The 17,978-nt window shown below is 38.6% G+C and overlaps 1 protein-coding gene across 2 annotated transcripts; it reads left to right on the top strand.

Moving 5' to 3' along the window:
* Positions 1-1,164: 1,164 nt before the first annotated feature.
* LOC130214902 (prenylcysteine oxidase-like) lies at positions 1,165-16,744 on the top strand. Of its 2 annotated transcripts, XR_008835642.1 has the most exons (7): positions 1,165-1,472; positions 1,573-1,779; positions 5,364-5,538; positions 7,755-7,966; positions 10,438-10,578; positions 13,963-16,077; positions 16,463-16,744. XR_008835642.1 is itself a non-coding variant. In XM_056446756.1 (6 exons), the coding sequence occupies exons 1-6, from the start codon at positions 1,379-1,381 to the stop codon at positions 14,622-14,624; spliced, it is 1,491 nt and encodes a 496-aa protein (XP_056302731.1). In that variant the 5' UTR covers positions 1,165-1,378; the 3' UTR covers positions 14,625-16,744. The 2 variants fall into 2 exon arrangements, 1 of the variants encoding a protein (XP_056302731.1); XM_056446756.1 differs by having other exon boundaries at positions 13,963-16,744.
* The last annotated feature ends 1,234 nt before the right edge of the window (positions 16,745-17,978 follow it).

A 17,978-nucleotide genomic window follows, 5' to 3' on the forward strand; every position in this document is an offset into this window, starting at 1 on the left:
TACCTTCATGGCTTAGTTGGCTTATAAACACAGAATATAGCGCAAACGCAAGATGGCAGCTGGCCGATACCCGATCCAGCAAAAATATGCGGTATCAAACCGATATCCGATCCAAGTATCGGGATCGGTGTATCCCTATTTATATGTATTCCCCAAATTACAGCACAATAACCATATATGGCAATATAAGTGTGTTATATAACACATACATTGATTTATTGTCGACAATAAATCTTGCTTTATACGATATTACTACAGTTTTTGCTAATTTTGTTGTCACATTATTCAACTAATTTTATATTCCAATACAACACCAATTAACTTAATTGATTATACTCTTTTTGGTATGATCTAACTTATGGTATGGTCAATATCTTCTTTCATATAATAAGAACAGGTCAGAATACGTACGTTATGTTCTTTCAGTCTTACATATTGTGAAATGTTTACATATTGTTTTGCTTAATGATGATTTAATTTGATAACCAAAATGAGACATATTGTGTCTGTCCCACCCTGCTGAAAAATCCAGCTTAAACCAGCCTAGGCTGGTTGGCTGGTTTTAGCTGGTTGACCAGCCTGGTTTTAGAGGGGTTTTGGCCATTTCCAGGCTGGTTACCAGCCTTTTCCAGCCTGGTCTTAGCTGGTCAGGCTGGAAAATGACCAGCTAAATCCAGCTAAAAACAGCCTGGCTAGGTGGTCAAGCTGGTTTTAGCTTATTACTATTAAAATATGAATTATATTTTGGACATGCTAAATATATGTTTGGTCAATATTTGAATAACAAACAATATTAGTCCCTGTTACATGACAAGTCATCGTCCTGGGAAATGAAACAAACGCCGGTTTGGTTTTTTAGCTTGTCGGAAGCGCTTTCTACCGGAGGATGATTATACAATGTTTTTTTGAAAGGCGGTGTTTTAATATATGTCGTTACTGAAAGCATAGGACGGTTTGAAACGCTTCTGTTCACTTGTAACATTAAATAATTTCCTCTCAAAAAGCACCATTCCGTCGTCAGCGTTTAATACATCCCGGAAGAAAGAAGGTTTCCTTTATTCCGATTGGTCTGGTGAGAGTTTATGTTCGCTCTGATTGGTCAGAAGGGAATCTCTCCTGCGCTGATTGGTCAGAAGCGTGCGCGTGCAACAACATGCGCTATTGTTGCAGGACAACATGTAAATATGAACGCGCGTAGGTTTTACTGTTCTGCGGAAGCGAAATTGATAAAAATAATCCGATATTTTGCTTGCTGATTACTTCTTTTTTTATTAATCTTACTGGCAAAAGTGTAGAAGAAATGCGTCAAGACGCGTGCATAAATTAACGTAACGGTATATTCTATGTTCATTGAACGGAATCGACTGTTTTAGCGAACATGCATCGGTGTTTTTTGGTGATTTTTTATTTAGTGCATGTATTGGCGGATTCAGATTTTGCCAAACTTGACGGTGCACCGCCTTCTAAAATAGGTAGGCGCAATATTTATGATATCTTTCGCGTAAATGCATGTATTGTAAAGAAAAGGCTATGAAATGCAGTCTGATGGTCCCTAATGCTCTGTGTTTGCAGCTGTTGTTGGAGCAGGAATTGGAGGAACCGCTACAGCGCATTTCCTTAGGCAACATTTCGGGCCAGAAGTGAGAATTGATGTGTTTGAAAAGGGGTCAGTCGGTGGTCGTCTGGCTACTGTCACTGTGAACCACCAAGACTACGAGTCCGGTGGATCCATCATCCATTCCCTCAACCTGCACATGCAAGACTTTGTCCAGCAGTTGGGTCAGTTGCATTCATAACCTTTAAATTCAGTCATTTGTGGCTGATATAATGCTAGGGATTGTGAAAACTACGTCTATTTTTCCCCATAAATAGACTTAAAGTACACATGAAATCAAAACTAAACATATTGATCTTGATAGCGCATATTGCTAGTTTTGTGGTGAACAAATCATCTGTGCATGTCATTAGGAAAAACTAAATCGTTTGCTCTTGTAATCTAAAATTGAAATCTGAAAATGCACTTCATGTTTGCATAGAGTTAAATTCTCAGATTAGGTCTGTCTGAGGTATTGGGCGTGGCTAACATACTTAACCACACCCCTTCAGCTGTCAGTGAGGAGGAGTCTGTTAGATTTTAATAACTCTCCTGAAATCCATTTCCCGATCTTTCCGAATGAAATGCCTACTTTACTACATCCAATCAGCTCGCAGTAGAAAAACAAACCACGCCCACTTTTTACTCATTTAATGATCCATTTATCCAGGAACAATATCACAATACAAAAAAAAAAAAAGGTCGCAGCTTCTCGTCAGAGCTTAATTTGTGAATTGCGAGGTCCTGGAACAGATCGGGGTAACGGATTCGACATGTTACCCGAGGATGGAGAGGTGTCGCGCACGATAGTGAGCGGGGTGTTGGTGTTGTGGACAAAAGTGAAGAGGGTTGGGGAGTCACAGAAGAAAGTGAAAGTGAACAGCGGACAGGGGAGGAGGGGGATTGATAAATTAAGCCCTGCTTCTTGTTCATGCGGACTTTAAAGCCTAAAATATGCCCTATATGCACTTTTTTTCTCTCCCATAATGTGTGGTGTGAATTACACCTCACAGTTCATCCATCGAACTGTAAAGAGTTAGTTCACCCAAAAATGAAAATTCTGTCATTAATCACTCATGCTGTTCCAAACCTTCAAGACCTTTGTTCACCTATGAAGCACAAATTAAGATTTTTTGTATGTTGGGGGGGTGTTGGTCTCCATGCCTAAATCTGCCACTGATTACACATGTATGGTATCGCCCCTCAGTGAAGAACCATTTAATTTTCGAAGTGTTTCAGAACAATAATGACAAAATGAAGTCCTATTAAATGAAATGATGTGACTTTTCCAGTTTGATACACACTCTAGTGTTCGAACAGCTGGCTTGAAACAAAAGATTCAAAACATAAAAAGCACTAGTGGTGTAATGGATCACAAGTCTCATGGTTTTGATCACAAAATTGGAGAAACAACATTTTTTTAGTCACAGATCAGACCATTTTTTCAGATCAGTCAAAAAGTGGAGGAGACAAATGTAATTTGATTTCCATTTATTATGAAAACATTTAAATAAAAAATAAAAGGTTGATTATTTCTTATCAGTTGAATAAAATAAAAGGTACTGTAAAATATTGACTGTTACTACAACTGTTGCTGATAACGCTAAATGTCTCGTTTTCAATAAATGATTCAGTTATTCACTCATAAACCTTCATGTTTCATTGCTAGATGATCATTTTTGAAGAATTACTCAGTGGCATATTTTCGATGGCTGATCCAGGGGTGTTATAGATTGTGAGATTACGTGAGTTTTCCAGGAGAAATAACAAAACGGGAGATGTGTCTGAAATATGGGAGACTCCCAGGAAAAGGGAACGTTGGCAGGTATGCTTTAACATAAACATCAGTGTTTATATCTAAACTATAAACTGTTATGCCGGTAATTCTGTGTTATTTGACTGTTTTTAAACTAAAGACTGAATCTCTTTCCTGATTTTTGCGTTTTTCAAACACAGATTTGAATGCAGCGATTCGAAGGATTAATAAACATGTGCAAATCACCATCATTTATTATTGATGTTGCGTGGGTGTTGAGATCCCGATCTTTTAATGATTAATCGTGCAGCTTACACTGAATGCATTAATGTAGGCTAAACGAGCAGTGACAGAAAACACCTTTAATAACCTAAGAAACCCATCACATCCAGAATAACTCACCACAACTTCTTCCGTCATCATTTTACAGGAAAGCCTAAATGCCAGGGGTGTAGTGGACATTTTAAAGTGGGGGGTACAGCTGTATGAAATCCAAAAGTTTACATTCTTAATCACCTGTTTCTAAATGGTCTGTCTCAAAAAGTGAGTGGGACGTATACCGCCCCCCCATCCCCCCGGTTGCTACGCCCCTGCTAAATGCTTTCATACATCTGATTTGAATGACGCGGGATTAATCTACAAGTAAAAAAATGTATTAATCCGCAGGTCAGGTGGGTTGTGATCTGTACAAATCACGTATCAACCGTGATCCGTAACACCCCTATAAAGCACTGCTTTGAAAACAGCTATCACTACCTCATTGTATCGCAATTTGTAACCCTTACATCGTGTTCGGGGTCAGGATGACCCTGAGAGACATTTCCTTAACCAAAAAACAAGTTTTCTTCATCTCAGCAGCATAAGAACTTGGGACTTTTTCAACATTATCTACCTATACAAACACAAAAATCTGCCATTTGATTTGGTTGAATGTGTGTAAAAAAAAAAGTCAATAATAGAACCCTAAATTAACATATTAATTAACATGTCCCAATCATAGCATAAATGTATAGATAAATAAACATAAATAATTCTATATAATTTGTATGATTAAAAATATGTAGTTTTTTACAATTACACTTCTTATCTTTGGGGTCACCCTGACCCGAACACAAGGAACGTCTGCAGGGTTAAAAACATTTCACAGATTGTGTACATTTTCACAGAAATGACTCGGATAACTCAAACAAAGTGTGGGAATATAAATTTATATTATCTATATATATAACTGGTGTGACAGACCTTAAAATGTCTTGGTTTCCTGAGCCCTGAATGTCTCCAAAGTAATGCAAGTTGGTTTCACAGCATGGCTGTGTCTATTGTTTTCTCTTTTCGGTCAACTGGTCAGACAGGACTGGTCTAACATCATTTGGCACACTGTTTTCTGCCTTTGTCTTCAGGTGAAACTTTCAGGTCGAAGAAACCCCTTTTATGTGGTCAGTAGCTGGGCAGGTTTCTAATATGTTGTCATCCACTCTGCAGACTTACATGCTGAAGAGATCAGGCCTGAAAAGGCAGTTTACCCTGCCGACAACAACACTTCATTTGCATGCTTTGATTTAGAATGTATAAAAAACTAGTGCTTGCTGTACAGTTGAGAGTTTTCTTTCGATGACACCACAGCCACGCTCTTATTCTTAAGTTCTTATGGAGTTCTTATTGAAGGATTCTGCTTTCAAGACAACTGAAAGTTCTCTCTGGTTTTTTGGGCTCTTCTTAGAATTTCACAACAGTTTGGTGCTGTAAGCCAGATTAGAGAAATGCACAACAAAAGCATCCTGGGATGTAGGAAAACTGTGGATAACTCCTGGAGAGAAAAAGTGCAGACATTAGACTAGAATAAATCTCTCTAGTGTGCATGTGTTGAGTCCCTGATGTTGCGTACATTATCAAATCCAATGTACATTGAAAGTTTAGCATAAAAAACAGTATGCCTTGAGATTTAGGTGGTTGGTTCTAAATAATTTCTGTTCTCTTCAATGCTATTTAGTGTGTTTTACGTTGCATCCACAGGGCTGAAGTACCGTAAGAGTGTGGCTGGGAAAACGGCAGTGTTCAACGGAGAAGAGTTCATTCTGGAGGAGACAGACTGGTATCTGCTGGATCTGTTTCGCTTGTGGTGGCGCTATGGGATCAGCTTCATCCGTCTGCAAATGTGGGTGGAGGAGATCATGGAGAAGTTTATGAGGTGAGGGAAAGGCTTTATATAGTTAAAAAAATAGTTCTGTTTTCACAGGTTTGTGCAGAAACTGAAGCATCTGTGATGTTTCAGTTGAGAGTGTTCCAGATCTTGAGCTTTAAATGGTTAGTTTATTGCTAAATGAAAATTCTGTCATTTACTAATTCTTCAAATACCTTCATATTAGGGCAGGGCGATGAATCAAAAAGATATTTAAAATTCATAATATATAACCAATGCAACATCCTCATATTGTTTTTTTATGCTATACATTTAAAGGGGATCTATTATGTCCATTTTTGCAAGATGTAAATGAAGGTCCCTAGAGGGTGTATGGAAATTTTTGACCCACATACACTCACCGGTCACTTCATTAGGGACACCTTACTAGTACCGGGTTGGATCCCCCTTTGGCCTTCAGAACTGCCTTAATCCTTTGTGCCGTAAATTCAACAAGGTACTGGAAATATTCCTCAGAGATTTTGGTCCATATTGACATGATATATCTGTCCCACATTTTTTTATTGTAATCATGCATGCACACCTGTTTATTTACAAAAAATATTGTCAGCTATGTAAAATCAAGAATCAATTAATAACATATTTAAATACACAATTTTTGGATAACCATGCAACCCCAAAATAAAAATTAACAGTTTTTTTTTTTAAATATTGGCTAAACAAGGCTGAATAATAATGTAAAATTATTAAAAAATTCACTGGGGGAAATAAGTATTCAACACATCACCATTTTTCTCAGAAAACATTTTTCTAAAGGTGCTGTTGACTTCACTTTTTCACCTTTTCAACACAGGAAAAAAGTATTGAACACATGAAGAAAGGAAGGTGTAGAAAGGCAGTGAAAGCCCAGACAGCAGCTGAAATTTCTCAGTAGTTCTTCAGCAACTCTCTGCCCTTCGTCAGTGTAAATGAATATCAGCTGCTTCAGTCCAACATCTACATTAGCAGGATGATGTGGATCCAGGGTGGACATTTCAGCAAGACAATGATCCAAAGTACAGCCAACGAAACTCTCAAATGCTTTCAGAGAAAGAAAATAACACTGTTTAATGGCTTAGCCAATCACCTGACTCGAATCCAATAGAGAATCCAAAATAAAGATCAGATTTGACAGGCGAGACCCACAGAACCATCAAGATTTTTACACTCTGTTGAAGTCTGTAAAAAAGTGAAACCTGAGAAATTCATGTGACTTCATTCTCCATGTGACTTCATTTCTTTTGTATATATGGATTTCTTTGGTTATCAACATCTGGTGAAAATGTAAAGTCAACAGAAATAAAAATATAGAACTTTAGAAATATGTTTTCTGAGACAAACGGTGACCTGAAGAAGCACACATCACCATTTATAACGTAGTTTTGGACGCGATATGTGAACAGCCCCATACAGATTTAACCTGAGAGATACAGTACAAGCACTGATCCATAATCGATATGTGATTACAAGCCGTGCGGGGCGATTACAACTTGTAACACAAAATTAAACACATATTTTGCAAATGACACAAAACGAGGCAACAATTTTAATCACACTTACATGTTATGATCTGGAGGAAAAAGAAACTGGTCCATATGAACTGTAAAAGTTACTGACAAAGTCCCTGTCAAAGTCCCATAGTCTCTGCTTCTCCTTCAATAGCAAACGGCCGACGAATCCCGCGTTGCAGCGTAAGTTATTGTATCAAAAATCTGAAAAATGACATGAACAAACACAGCTCTAGGTTGGCTATATTGTGGTATTGTTGTGAAAATGAACCCTTTATTCCGCGCAGCCGTATCTCCATCTGTCAGTGATCGTCATCTTCGCGTCATGATCAGTCATGTGATCCCCTGCACCTCCGCTAGTGTCTGAAGTGAAAACGTGTCATTTTACCGGAACTGGAAGTACAAATTTGGTAATGTACTGTGTTGACGTCGATGCGATCAAGCAAAAGATCCGAACCCAACTCGATTCGTTTATTCGACTCGAAGTCAACTATTTCGCTAAAGAATCAATAGTTTAAACACAGTGCACTGTCAGATTTAAACCTCAGCTGGATGTTTTCATTCGCTTAGAGCTGTGTTACACACTGCATGGAAGCTCATTTTCAGAAACCCATGATAGGGGCTCTTTAAAAGCTGTGTTGGATGTTCATTTGTTCAATGAAATGTCTCACCATCCTCCTCAATTTCTCCTTCTTGCCAACTCATTTTTGGTTTCAGAATCTATAAATACCAGGCTCACGGCTATGCCTTCAGTTCAGTGGAGGAGTTGCTGCACTCTCTGGGCGGTTCGGGATTCATCAACATGACCCGCCGCTCTCTTTCCGAGTCTCTGCTAGAATTGGGCGTCTCCCAGCGCTTCATTGATGAAGTCATTGCCCCCATCATGAGGGTCAACTACGGCCAGAACATCAGCATCCCTGCATTTGTTGGTATGTTATGCAAGTAAAGATTCATATAACAACGTTCACATATCGCATATCGTTCACAACTTCAGATAACAACGACTGATCATCTATGATGACTGATAGAAAACTGTTCAGTCTATTATATCGAATGGCGATCGGAAAGAACGCTCCCCATTCGCCATCTCGATCGCAATATCTGTGAAAAAGTAAACACTATTGTTTGTGTACAATATTTATTAACCATATATATCAAATATATCGATGACGATGTCCTAGAAGACGTTAATAACATTAACATCCGTCGTAACCATATATGGTTTGCCTAGATTGTGTGTGCCTAAAACGTGTGTGGTTCTGCGGGCCTGCAGCTGGATATTATTTGGGAAGAACAGCCACAGTTATAGTCTATATGTGCATAATACGCGGTTATCACAGGTAATCCATAATAGACACAGAGAAAACTCGCACCACAGGCACGCTCGTGTCGGGATCCACAAGCAGGGGCGTAACAGCCATTTTAAAAGTGGGGGGGACAGCTGTATGGTCACCAAAAAATGATTAATGATTTATTAGCAATAAAGTTTATTTAATAATCTTTCAACCAAAATTCTAAAATAATTACAAAATATTAATAATAACAATAAATAAACAGAACCACACACATTTAAATTAAGCATTACTCTGTGTGAAAATATTTTTAAATACTACAATGCAATTGCAAAATTGCAAGTTGATACTACACATATAACGTGAGATGGACATCGCCATGTGTACTTGCGGCCGATGCGTCATTCATAAAAGCAGAACACGCAGGATTCAACACGTAAATTCACCAGTTACTCCCCAAATACATGCAAGTAAGTGGTTGGTGAACTTGGAGAGGAGTAGATTCAACTTTATAGTTACTTTCAGTATGTGTATCTGATATGATTAAAACACATCCGCAAATTATATTTGAATGGATTGTTAGACTTCCTTGTGTGTTTTACAAACGCTGAAGTTCCTGTTTTACTAGTACTTGTGTGTATTTACATGTCTAAATCATAAATTAAGCAGTAGGCCATAAAAAAGGCTGCATAATTGTGATAATATAACACGCCTTTCTCAGCAGAGTTAAGTTGGTCTTGTTTTCGGAAAAAAAACGAAAAAAGAAGCACTTTTCCGACGGTCCCTTACTGAGAGATTAGCTCAGCGCGAGCTCTCTCTGGCTAAACGCATATTGCGACTGCTCAAGCAGAGCTCGTAATATCGAACGAAAAAAGAAAGACAGCTGTGAAACATAACCAGCTTTGTCTTTTTGTAGGGAATACAGTTTAGATCTTTTTAGGGTGAGAGTTTTTTTTAGTTAATGCTGTCTGTCACTGAATGTGTCAGGAATACCGAAAACAAAACCAACTTAACCCCGCTGTCTTTCTCTGGCTCAGCGCCAGACAAGACACCAGCACCTGGGACTACGGTTCTCACTTCAAAACGGAACAAAAGTAGGATTCTGTAACGTTAGTGATTTACCCAGCTGTAGCTGTTGCTCCCTTCCGCGTCATCCCTGTCTTTGACTGCAAAATGAATGAATGAAGCTCGTGGCAGACGCTCAAGAGATTCGCGCTGTGATTGGCTGAGTGATCGTTCACTCAAATCAAGTAACAAATCAGAGAACACTTGCGGCCGCTAGGTCAAATAAAACGTGTGGGCCAGTCAGGGGACAGAGTAACCTGTTTCCGAAAAGTGAGGGGGACGTGTCCCCCCCGGTTGCTACGCCCCTGTCCACAAGTATCGCTTTAACAGCCAAGAGGAGAGGAAAAGTTACCTCACAAACACCCCAGTGGGTCAAATGTCCAAAGTATGTGTGTGTGTGAGACGAGAGGAGAGGAGAGAGAGAGGGAGAGGCAGAGCGAAAGAGAGGCAGAGATGGAGTTTTACAGCATTTCTCCCTTGTAGTAAAATAGCAGCTCATGTGCTATGCCTTCTTCAGTGTCTACGAAATAATCACAAGCAAACTTTCAAGCAGTTGAACTGTGCATAATAACCTTTAAAGTAGTATTTACTCGCACTCACTTCCTTCGCCATAGTATTCTACTGCGACATCACGCATATGAGATAAATGCAGTAACCGGTTCAGTGTTGCCAGATTGGGCGGTTTTAAATTTATTTTTGCGGGTAAAAAAATGACATAGGCGGGTAGTGAAAATTTTGCAACAGCTTTCCCGCCAGCCCCGGTTTGCCCTCGTACACCTGTTTTGATCTCCCAAAGAGATACCATAGCCCCCGTTCTTCGCATACATATGCTTAGAACAGTGTAGAAACGCTTGTGATCTCCCTCCCCGAAATGACATCTCCCCCTGACATCTCCAACACTGAACCGGTTATGACCTATTACTGAACTAATATCGAATTGTCCCCATCTGCATCGCGGTGTACTGAAGAAACAATTAATTTTGACACCCCTATTAGTTATCTTCCTATTAATCTGTTTTGAGTGCTGTGTTTGTCTGGGACAGGTGCTGTGTCTCTAGCTGGTGCTCAGGCCAATCTCTGGGCCGTGGAAGGAGGAAACAAGCTGGTGTGCTCGGGACTGCTTAAACTTGCCAAAGCTAATCTCATCCAGAGTCCAGTTACAACTGTTACACTCCGATCAACAGGTATTTCACATGGCCCTCAAATCAAAAATAAATGAAAAATGAAAATTAGAAAGGGTGGCACGGTGGCTCAGCACTGTCGCCTCACAGCAAGAAGGTCGCTGGGTCGAGTTCCGGCTGGGCCAGTTGGCATTTCTGTGTGGCGTTTGCATGTTCTCCCTGTGTTGGCGTGGGTTTCCTCAGAGTGCTCCGATTCCCCCCACAGTCCAAACACATGCGCTATAGGTGAATTGACTAAAGTAATTTGTCCGTAGTGTGTGTGTATAGGTGTTTCCCAATACTGGGTTGCGGCTGGAAAGGCATCTGCTTTGTAAAACATATGTTGGAATAGTTGGCGGTTCATTCCGCTGTGGCGACCTGTGAAATATAGACTAAGCTGAAGAAAAATGAAAGGAAAATTTAAGTTCTGCTATGATTTATGTTGGAACAGCCATTGACCTCACTAAATGACGATGTTCTTCTAGACCTCTAATGGTGTGTTCATTACCACAGGCTCTTTAAATGCTGTTCTTTTCGTGAGTAGCCTGCATTTCTAACTGACAGCAGTATCTAACACATCTCCTGTCCTATTGATAGTAGCAGCAGAATGTCACTGTGTCCCAGTGGTGTCTGTTGCTTATGGGTCACTGATAAAGAAGAGCGTCCAACAGCAAAGAAAAGGACAGATCTTCTGAGAATCTAGTTTCAAATATAAAAGAGAGATTCTTGGAAGTATCCTCTCTCTGCTCTTCACGTGGTTTTGAGAATCTTTTATGATATGAAGAGGAAGGAATGAATGTGGAGTGATCGACAATGATTTTAAGGTTTTTGTTAGACCTGGAATATTTTTGTATCAGGATTACTTTGACGAAAAAAAAAAAGTATTTTACAGAATATATATATATATATATATATATATATATATATATATATATATATATCGTGTATAGAAAAAAGAAAATCAAACACGTCTTAAAACCCTTTTGTATGAGGAACTACTTTCTTCCGCCATTCATTCACATCTGCAGCTGACCTTTAGAACAGTAGAAACTGTTGCTGCTTCACCAACATCACTTTAGAGCTAGTATTTGAATGATTCTCTAGTGTAATGTCTAAAGTAATGCCAAAATATGTGATTTTTGCTCACATTTTAGGATAATAAGACTGAACAGCATAAAATGCCATCAGTCTACAGAGATTTCCCAGTATTTCTCTGTTGAAATCGGGATATATATGCGTGTGTTGATTTATATAAAATGCCAATATTCATTCATTCATTTTCCTTCAGCTTAGTCCCTTATTTATCAGAGGTCTGAATGAACCCCCAACTATTCCAGTATATGTTTTGGTATATGATGCCCTTCCAGCTGCAACCCATTATTGGGAAACACACACAGCCATACATTCATTGACACATAGACCCATACATTCATACAAACATACACCCATACATTCATTCACACACACTTAAACACTACTGCCAATTTAATTAATCCAATTCGCCTGTAGCACAGGTTAAGTCTGCACAATATTGAAAAAAATTTGACAGCGATATATTTTTTTCTCTGCGATTTATATATTGCGACATTAATACAAATTCACACTGCAAAGTCTTCCTTGTATAAATAGCTCAGTAATATTGATCTTTATTAAAGTTCTTAATGCGCTATTAAAATGCTTTCAACTGCTCACATAGTCACAGGCCTAATAAACAAATGCAGATAATTTACTTTCTGAATCTATATGAATTATGTTTTCTATATGAATAAACCTTAAATTCTGCAGACACTCCACAAATCTCATGTGTTCTTACTTACGGTTCCTGGTCATCATCAATAATCTTAACTCAGCATTGCATATCTTGCGACGTGACTATTGCAGACAGTCACACTGCGATATTGATGCTGAAACGATACATTATACAGCCCTAGCGCGTGTCTTTTGGACTGTGAGGGAAACTGGAGCACCCGGAGGAATCCCACGCCAACACGGTTAGAACATGCAAACTCCACACAGAAATTCCAACTGGCCCAACCTGAACTCAAACCAGCGACCTTCTTGCCGTGAGGTGACAGTGCTAACCACTAAGCCACCGTGCCGCCCCAAAAATGGCAATATTAATTGAGAAAATAAAGATTACTATGACGTAAAACTGAATGTTAACTGATAAAATAAGCATAATTTTATTGAAAATTAAATATTTCTCATTTTCATTACATTTTTTTTCTTTCAAAAAACTGACATCTGTAATAAAAATTTAATAACAACATTACAAATGAGAGAAATGCACAACTACATTAATAAAATGTAAATTATTAAATGGGAAAAAAAGATAGCTGCTCACATTATTTTGGCTAACAACGTTTCATTTTTGACATATTACTAAGTAGGGCGGCACGGTGGCTCATTGGTTAGCACTGTCGCCTTACAGCAAGGACGCTGGTTCGAGACTGTGGCATTTCTGTGTGGAGTTTGCATGTTCTCCCTGTATTGGCATGAGTTTCCTCCGGATGCTCCGGTTTCTCCCACAGTCCAAACACATGCGCTATAGGTGAATTGAATACACTAAATTGGCTGTAGTGTATGAGCATGTGAATGAGTGAGTATGGGTGTTTCCAAGTACTGGGCTGGAATGGGCATCCGCAGCGTAAAACATATGGGGATAAGTTGGTGGTTCATTCCGCTGTGTCAACCCCTGATGAATAGGGATAAGGGACCAAGCTGAAGGAAAATAAATGAATGAATGAATAATACCAAGCAGTTTTTTTTTTAAAATTGGTAATAATAGATAAGGATGATGTTATTATAAATGTTTTTGAATGTATTAAGAATACTATGATGTAAAACTAAATGTTAACTGATCACATAAGCGTACTTTTAATTAAAATGAATTTTTTTTCATTTTTGTCGCATTTATCATTTAAAAAGAAATGATAAACATAAAATAAAAACAGACATTTAAAAACAATAAAAATGAGAAAAACTCGATATGATATTAATAAAACGTAACACTGAATTTGAAAGGAAAACAAAAGATGGTCACATTATTTCAAAAGACAAACTTGTTATTATTTATTACATATAACTGAGCAGCAAAAGAATTTTGTATGGATGTTTTAAATTATTAATACAAATACGCGTCTCATAATTCACCAATCAATCATTTATTTATTATGATATCGGTATAATTTTTGACTTCATGCCTTGCAAAAATGTTTAATTTTAGAGATATAATCATAACAATGCATTTATTTATTTATTTTATTTATTTATTCATTTATTTATTTATTTTTACAAATTATCAGGTCAAATGCATGTGAATTCCCCTTAAAACTACAATGGGTGTACTGAATAATACAAATTTTTGCTTCACATTTCTAAAATTTATAATTTCCTTTTTTATTTCAGGAGAAGAGCACCAGTATGAGCTCACCTACAGCTCTCAAAGCGCACAGACATCCGAGCTCTACGATATCGTAGTAATAGCGACGCCTCTCCAACAAAATGTCAACTCTGGCATCTCATTCCAGGGCTTTGAGCCTCAAATTCCAGAAATGGTGGGCTCCTACCACCAAACGGTAGCCTCCATCATCCATGGCTACCTAAATTGTACCTACTTTGGCTTTCCAGATCCAAAGCTCTTCCCATTTTCAAGCATTCTCACAACAGACACCGATGAGCTGTTCTTCAACAGCGCCGCCAGCGTCTGTCCCGTCAACATAACCTCCGGTTTCCGCCGAAAGCAGCCTCAGGAGGCGGGAGTTTACAAGGTGTTCTCCCCAAAACCTCTGGAGAAGAGTGAGCTGAAGACACTTTTTAAGTCCTACTACTCGGTGCAGGTCACTGATTGGTTGGCGTACCCTCATTACGGCAGCACTCAAGGATTGCCGCCGGTTGTGTTGCATGAAAACATGTACTTTCTGAATGGAATCGAGTGGGCAGGGAGTGCGATGGAGATGAGCTCGGTGGCTGCCAAGAATATTGCACTGTTGGCCTACCACCGCTGGAACAGACAGTCGGAGATGATTGATCAGAAGGATCTTATGCACAAAGTCAAGACGGAATTGTGACGCATCCAATTTACCACTTAAAGTAATATTTTGGAAATATGGCCTTATTTTACAACTCCCCTAGAGTTGAGTTTTTGAATTCATTCAGCCGATTTTTGAGTCTGGCAGGCGCGCTTAGCTTAGTTAGACCATTAGCATCTCGCTCAAATTTCAAAAAAGGTTTTGATCGTTTTCCTATTTAAAGCTTGACTCTTCTGTAGTTACATTGTGTACTATGACTGATAGGAAATTGGAAATTAGCTATTTTCTAGGCTGATATGGCTAGGAACTATACTCTCATTTTGATGTAATAATTAAGGAGCTTTGCTGTCGTACCATGCCTGCAACAGGCACAGTTTATATTACGCAGAATCTTACTGGTGGTGCAAGTGTAGGGTTTGGTGCTAGGGATTATTTTAAGGCACTGTGTAATATTGCCCCTACTGCAGCCATGGTACAGCAGCAAAGTTCCTTGATTATTACGCCGGAATTAGAGCAGGGTTCCTAGCCACATCAGTCTAAGAATTAGAAATGTAATTTTACGTCTGTCTTAGTACATGAAGTAACTACAGAATTACTTCATTTTGAGCGAGATGCTAATGCTCTAATCTGACTCAATGATCTATACTAAGCTAAGCTTAAAGTGCTAGAGATCGGCTGAATTGATTTAAAAATGGTAAAACTCAACAGTTTAACTCTAGGGTAGCTATTAAATGAGCCTATATTCAAAAGAGGTCAATAATAGGGGGAATTATGATCTATTAAGTAACCATACTTGCCACATGTGCCATGGCCAGGATTTATTACCTGCTGAAGCCAGCTTGACCAATAATGTGCAAGCATTGAACACAATCGACCAATCATGGTGCATGTGAAGATGGGATGTTACAGAGGACATTCAAAAAGACTTATATACATGTATTTATGAAGAGTTCAGATGCAAAAACCTCTAAATGCCATCTGGAATTTCTATCGTAAATGAGCATTTTTCTCAAACTCCTATGTTTATGTTGAGTTATTTCATTTTAAAGACCTTTAAAAGAGTATTCTACTCCATAAACTTGAAATTTCTGAACCTACACACGGTAGCCTGATAAAATGGTCATTTTTAAGGTACTTTCAAACGGCTTTTAGGGGTTTTTGCATCTGAACTCTTCATATGCAAGCTGATAGCTGTATGACTTCAAAGTAGCATGAGACCGATTTGATAGTATAAGGCGCCATATGATGCCTACACCTCTTACGAATGTCATACAATGATCAGTCTGTACAGTGTAAACAGTCAAAACCTGGACTTTTTTTAGGGTCTTTGTTAGGACTGGACAGTGGCGATTACAGACAAAGAATTGGAAGTAGAGTGAAAGGGCAAGGATTGGCAAAGGATCTCGAGCCGGGACTTGAACTTGGGTCACCGTGAGCCCCTTATTGCGGTGTCAACACACTGAACCACTTGGCTACACACTCAGAAATAAAGGTATAAAATCTATCACTGATATAGTTCAAAAACTTTCAGAAGCTTCACTTTTGAACCGTACAGGTGGACATTAGTACCTTTTAGTTTATACATTTGTCCCTTTAAGGTTCACTTATGTACCTTTATGGTACTATGAGGAACACATTTGTACTTTCTAGGTATTAATATGTACCTGTAAGGACCTGTGAGGAGCAAAAATGTAATTCGGCCCCAGTGACTTTATTTGTGAATGCCATCGACAAAACTTGGACTTTTTCTGGGCATATATAGAGCTCCTGGCCAGGATGTATCCCCTAAAATATGCCACATATGGTCACAATGATATTAAAGTTTGGACAAAGCCAAAAGTAGTTCTCATTTCCACACAACACTGCTTCTGTTTTAGTTTTCAGGTCGCTGAAGAGTCTGCCAGATGTTTGGTGAATGTGAACAGCAGTGTGGTCTCAGGCTAAACGCTTGATCTTAATCAGACGGCGGTAATGCGTGGGATGTGTTCTCTATTACTGACCAAACGACCAACCAACATCTCTGTGAGCTCATGTTTATCTTTGATAAAGTGAACACGTATGAGAGAGCTGAAAGTTAGCATTGCATTTCTATGTTTTTCATGTTTGCTGAAGAAGTCTTAAGTTGTACATGCTATGTATGTGTAATCTTCACTAGGCTAGGAAATAATCTATTATTAAAACTATTTATTATGGCAGCTTGACTTTCTCAGTTCAATAAATAATGGCGTATGGTGTTCTCAGTAGCTTTCATCTGATTTAGCTGAATAAGGATGTGCTGTGGTGCATAATTAGTTATAGGTCGGTCAAAGGGGAAAAGGGGTATCAAGCGTCGAGACAACACAGACGCATAAGAGTGCATTTTTTTCAAACTACAATCTACCTAAAAATGCCTGTCAATGGTAGTTTATGTGGCAAAAAACCTTGTCAGACATGTTTATTCATTTGATGACTTTTTAAATGATTATTTAATTTGCATTTGTATATACATTTTGGGTGTGTGTGTGTGTGTGTGTTCTGTCTAATTCTCGGATCTGATTGGCTGATAACTGTGCGATATGCTGCAATAACAGCACTTGTACAGCCTCCTCACCCTTCTGTATTACTCTGCCCACATGAGTGAGGGCAGATCAATTAACTCAATACAGCTTGACAAATATTGCAGCTGTTGGACAACATAATGTACTTTTGAGGCTTTTTTTAAGCCAGAATGTTATTGTTTAGATTGCAGTTTATTTATAAGGATAGTGCCTATTTTAAATATCTATAATTTCAGAGATTCAGCGCGTTGGCATCCATCAGCCTGTCATACTGAGCAGAGCAAATATGGTTGATGCACCGCCACAAGATGGCGACAGAGACCACATAAGCTTTTAGAGGAGGAAAAACTCAAACTACATTTGTAATTTCAAACTACAGCTGATCAAATCATTATAAAACAGGCAAGTGACATTCTAAGTCAATCTCTCTTTTGTATGTTGTAGTGCTGTATTTATACCATTTGTTCAGTATTTATACCTTTTTCTGGGTTTATTATTGTGATATCTCAATTGCAATAGAGAAATACAGGGAAATCTCTGTAGACTGATGGCTTTTTATGTTGTTCAGCCTTATATATCCTTAAAATGTGAGCAAAATCACATATTTTGTCATCAATTTAGACATTACGCTAGAGAATCATTCAAACACTAGCTCTAAAGTGATGTTGGTGAAGCAGCAACAGTTTCTACTGTTCTGACGGTCAGCTACAGATGTGAATGAATGGCGGAAGAAAGTAGTTCCTCATACAAAAGGATTTTTGAGACTCTCTGTGTTTGATTTTCTTTTGTATATACATGATTATGCCGTCGAACTGTTGTATAAATGCAATATCACACGAGTTGCAGTGCGATATGA

Source organism: Danio aesculapii, chromosome 21 (assembly GCF_903798145.1).
Source record: "Danio aesculapii chromosome 21, fDanAes4.1, whole genome shotgun sequence".
In the NCBI taxonomy this organism is placed as follows: domain Eukaryota; kingdom Metazoa; phylum Chordata; class Actinopteri; order Cypriniformes; family Danionidae; genus Danio; species Danio aesculapii.

What these genes read in the sequence shown, in the direction of transcription:
- LOC130214902 (XM_056446756.1), top strand. Translation starts at nt 1,379, where the DNA reads ATGCATCGGTGTTTTTTGGTGATTTTTTATTTAGTGCATGTATTGGCG. An exon ending in TGCACCGCCTTCTAAAATAG is followed by an intron (nt 1,473 to 1,572) that starts GTAGGCGCAATA and finishes CTGTGTTTGCAG; the next exon opens with CTGTTGTTGGAGCAGGAATT. An exon ending in TGTTACACTCCGATCAACAG is followed by an intron (nt 10,579 to 13,962) that starts GTATTTCACATG and finishes TTTTTATTTCAG; the next exon opens with GAGAAGAGCACCAGTATGAG.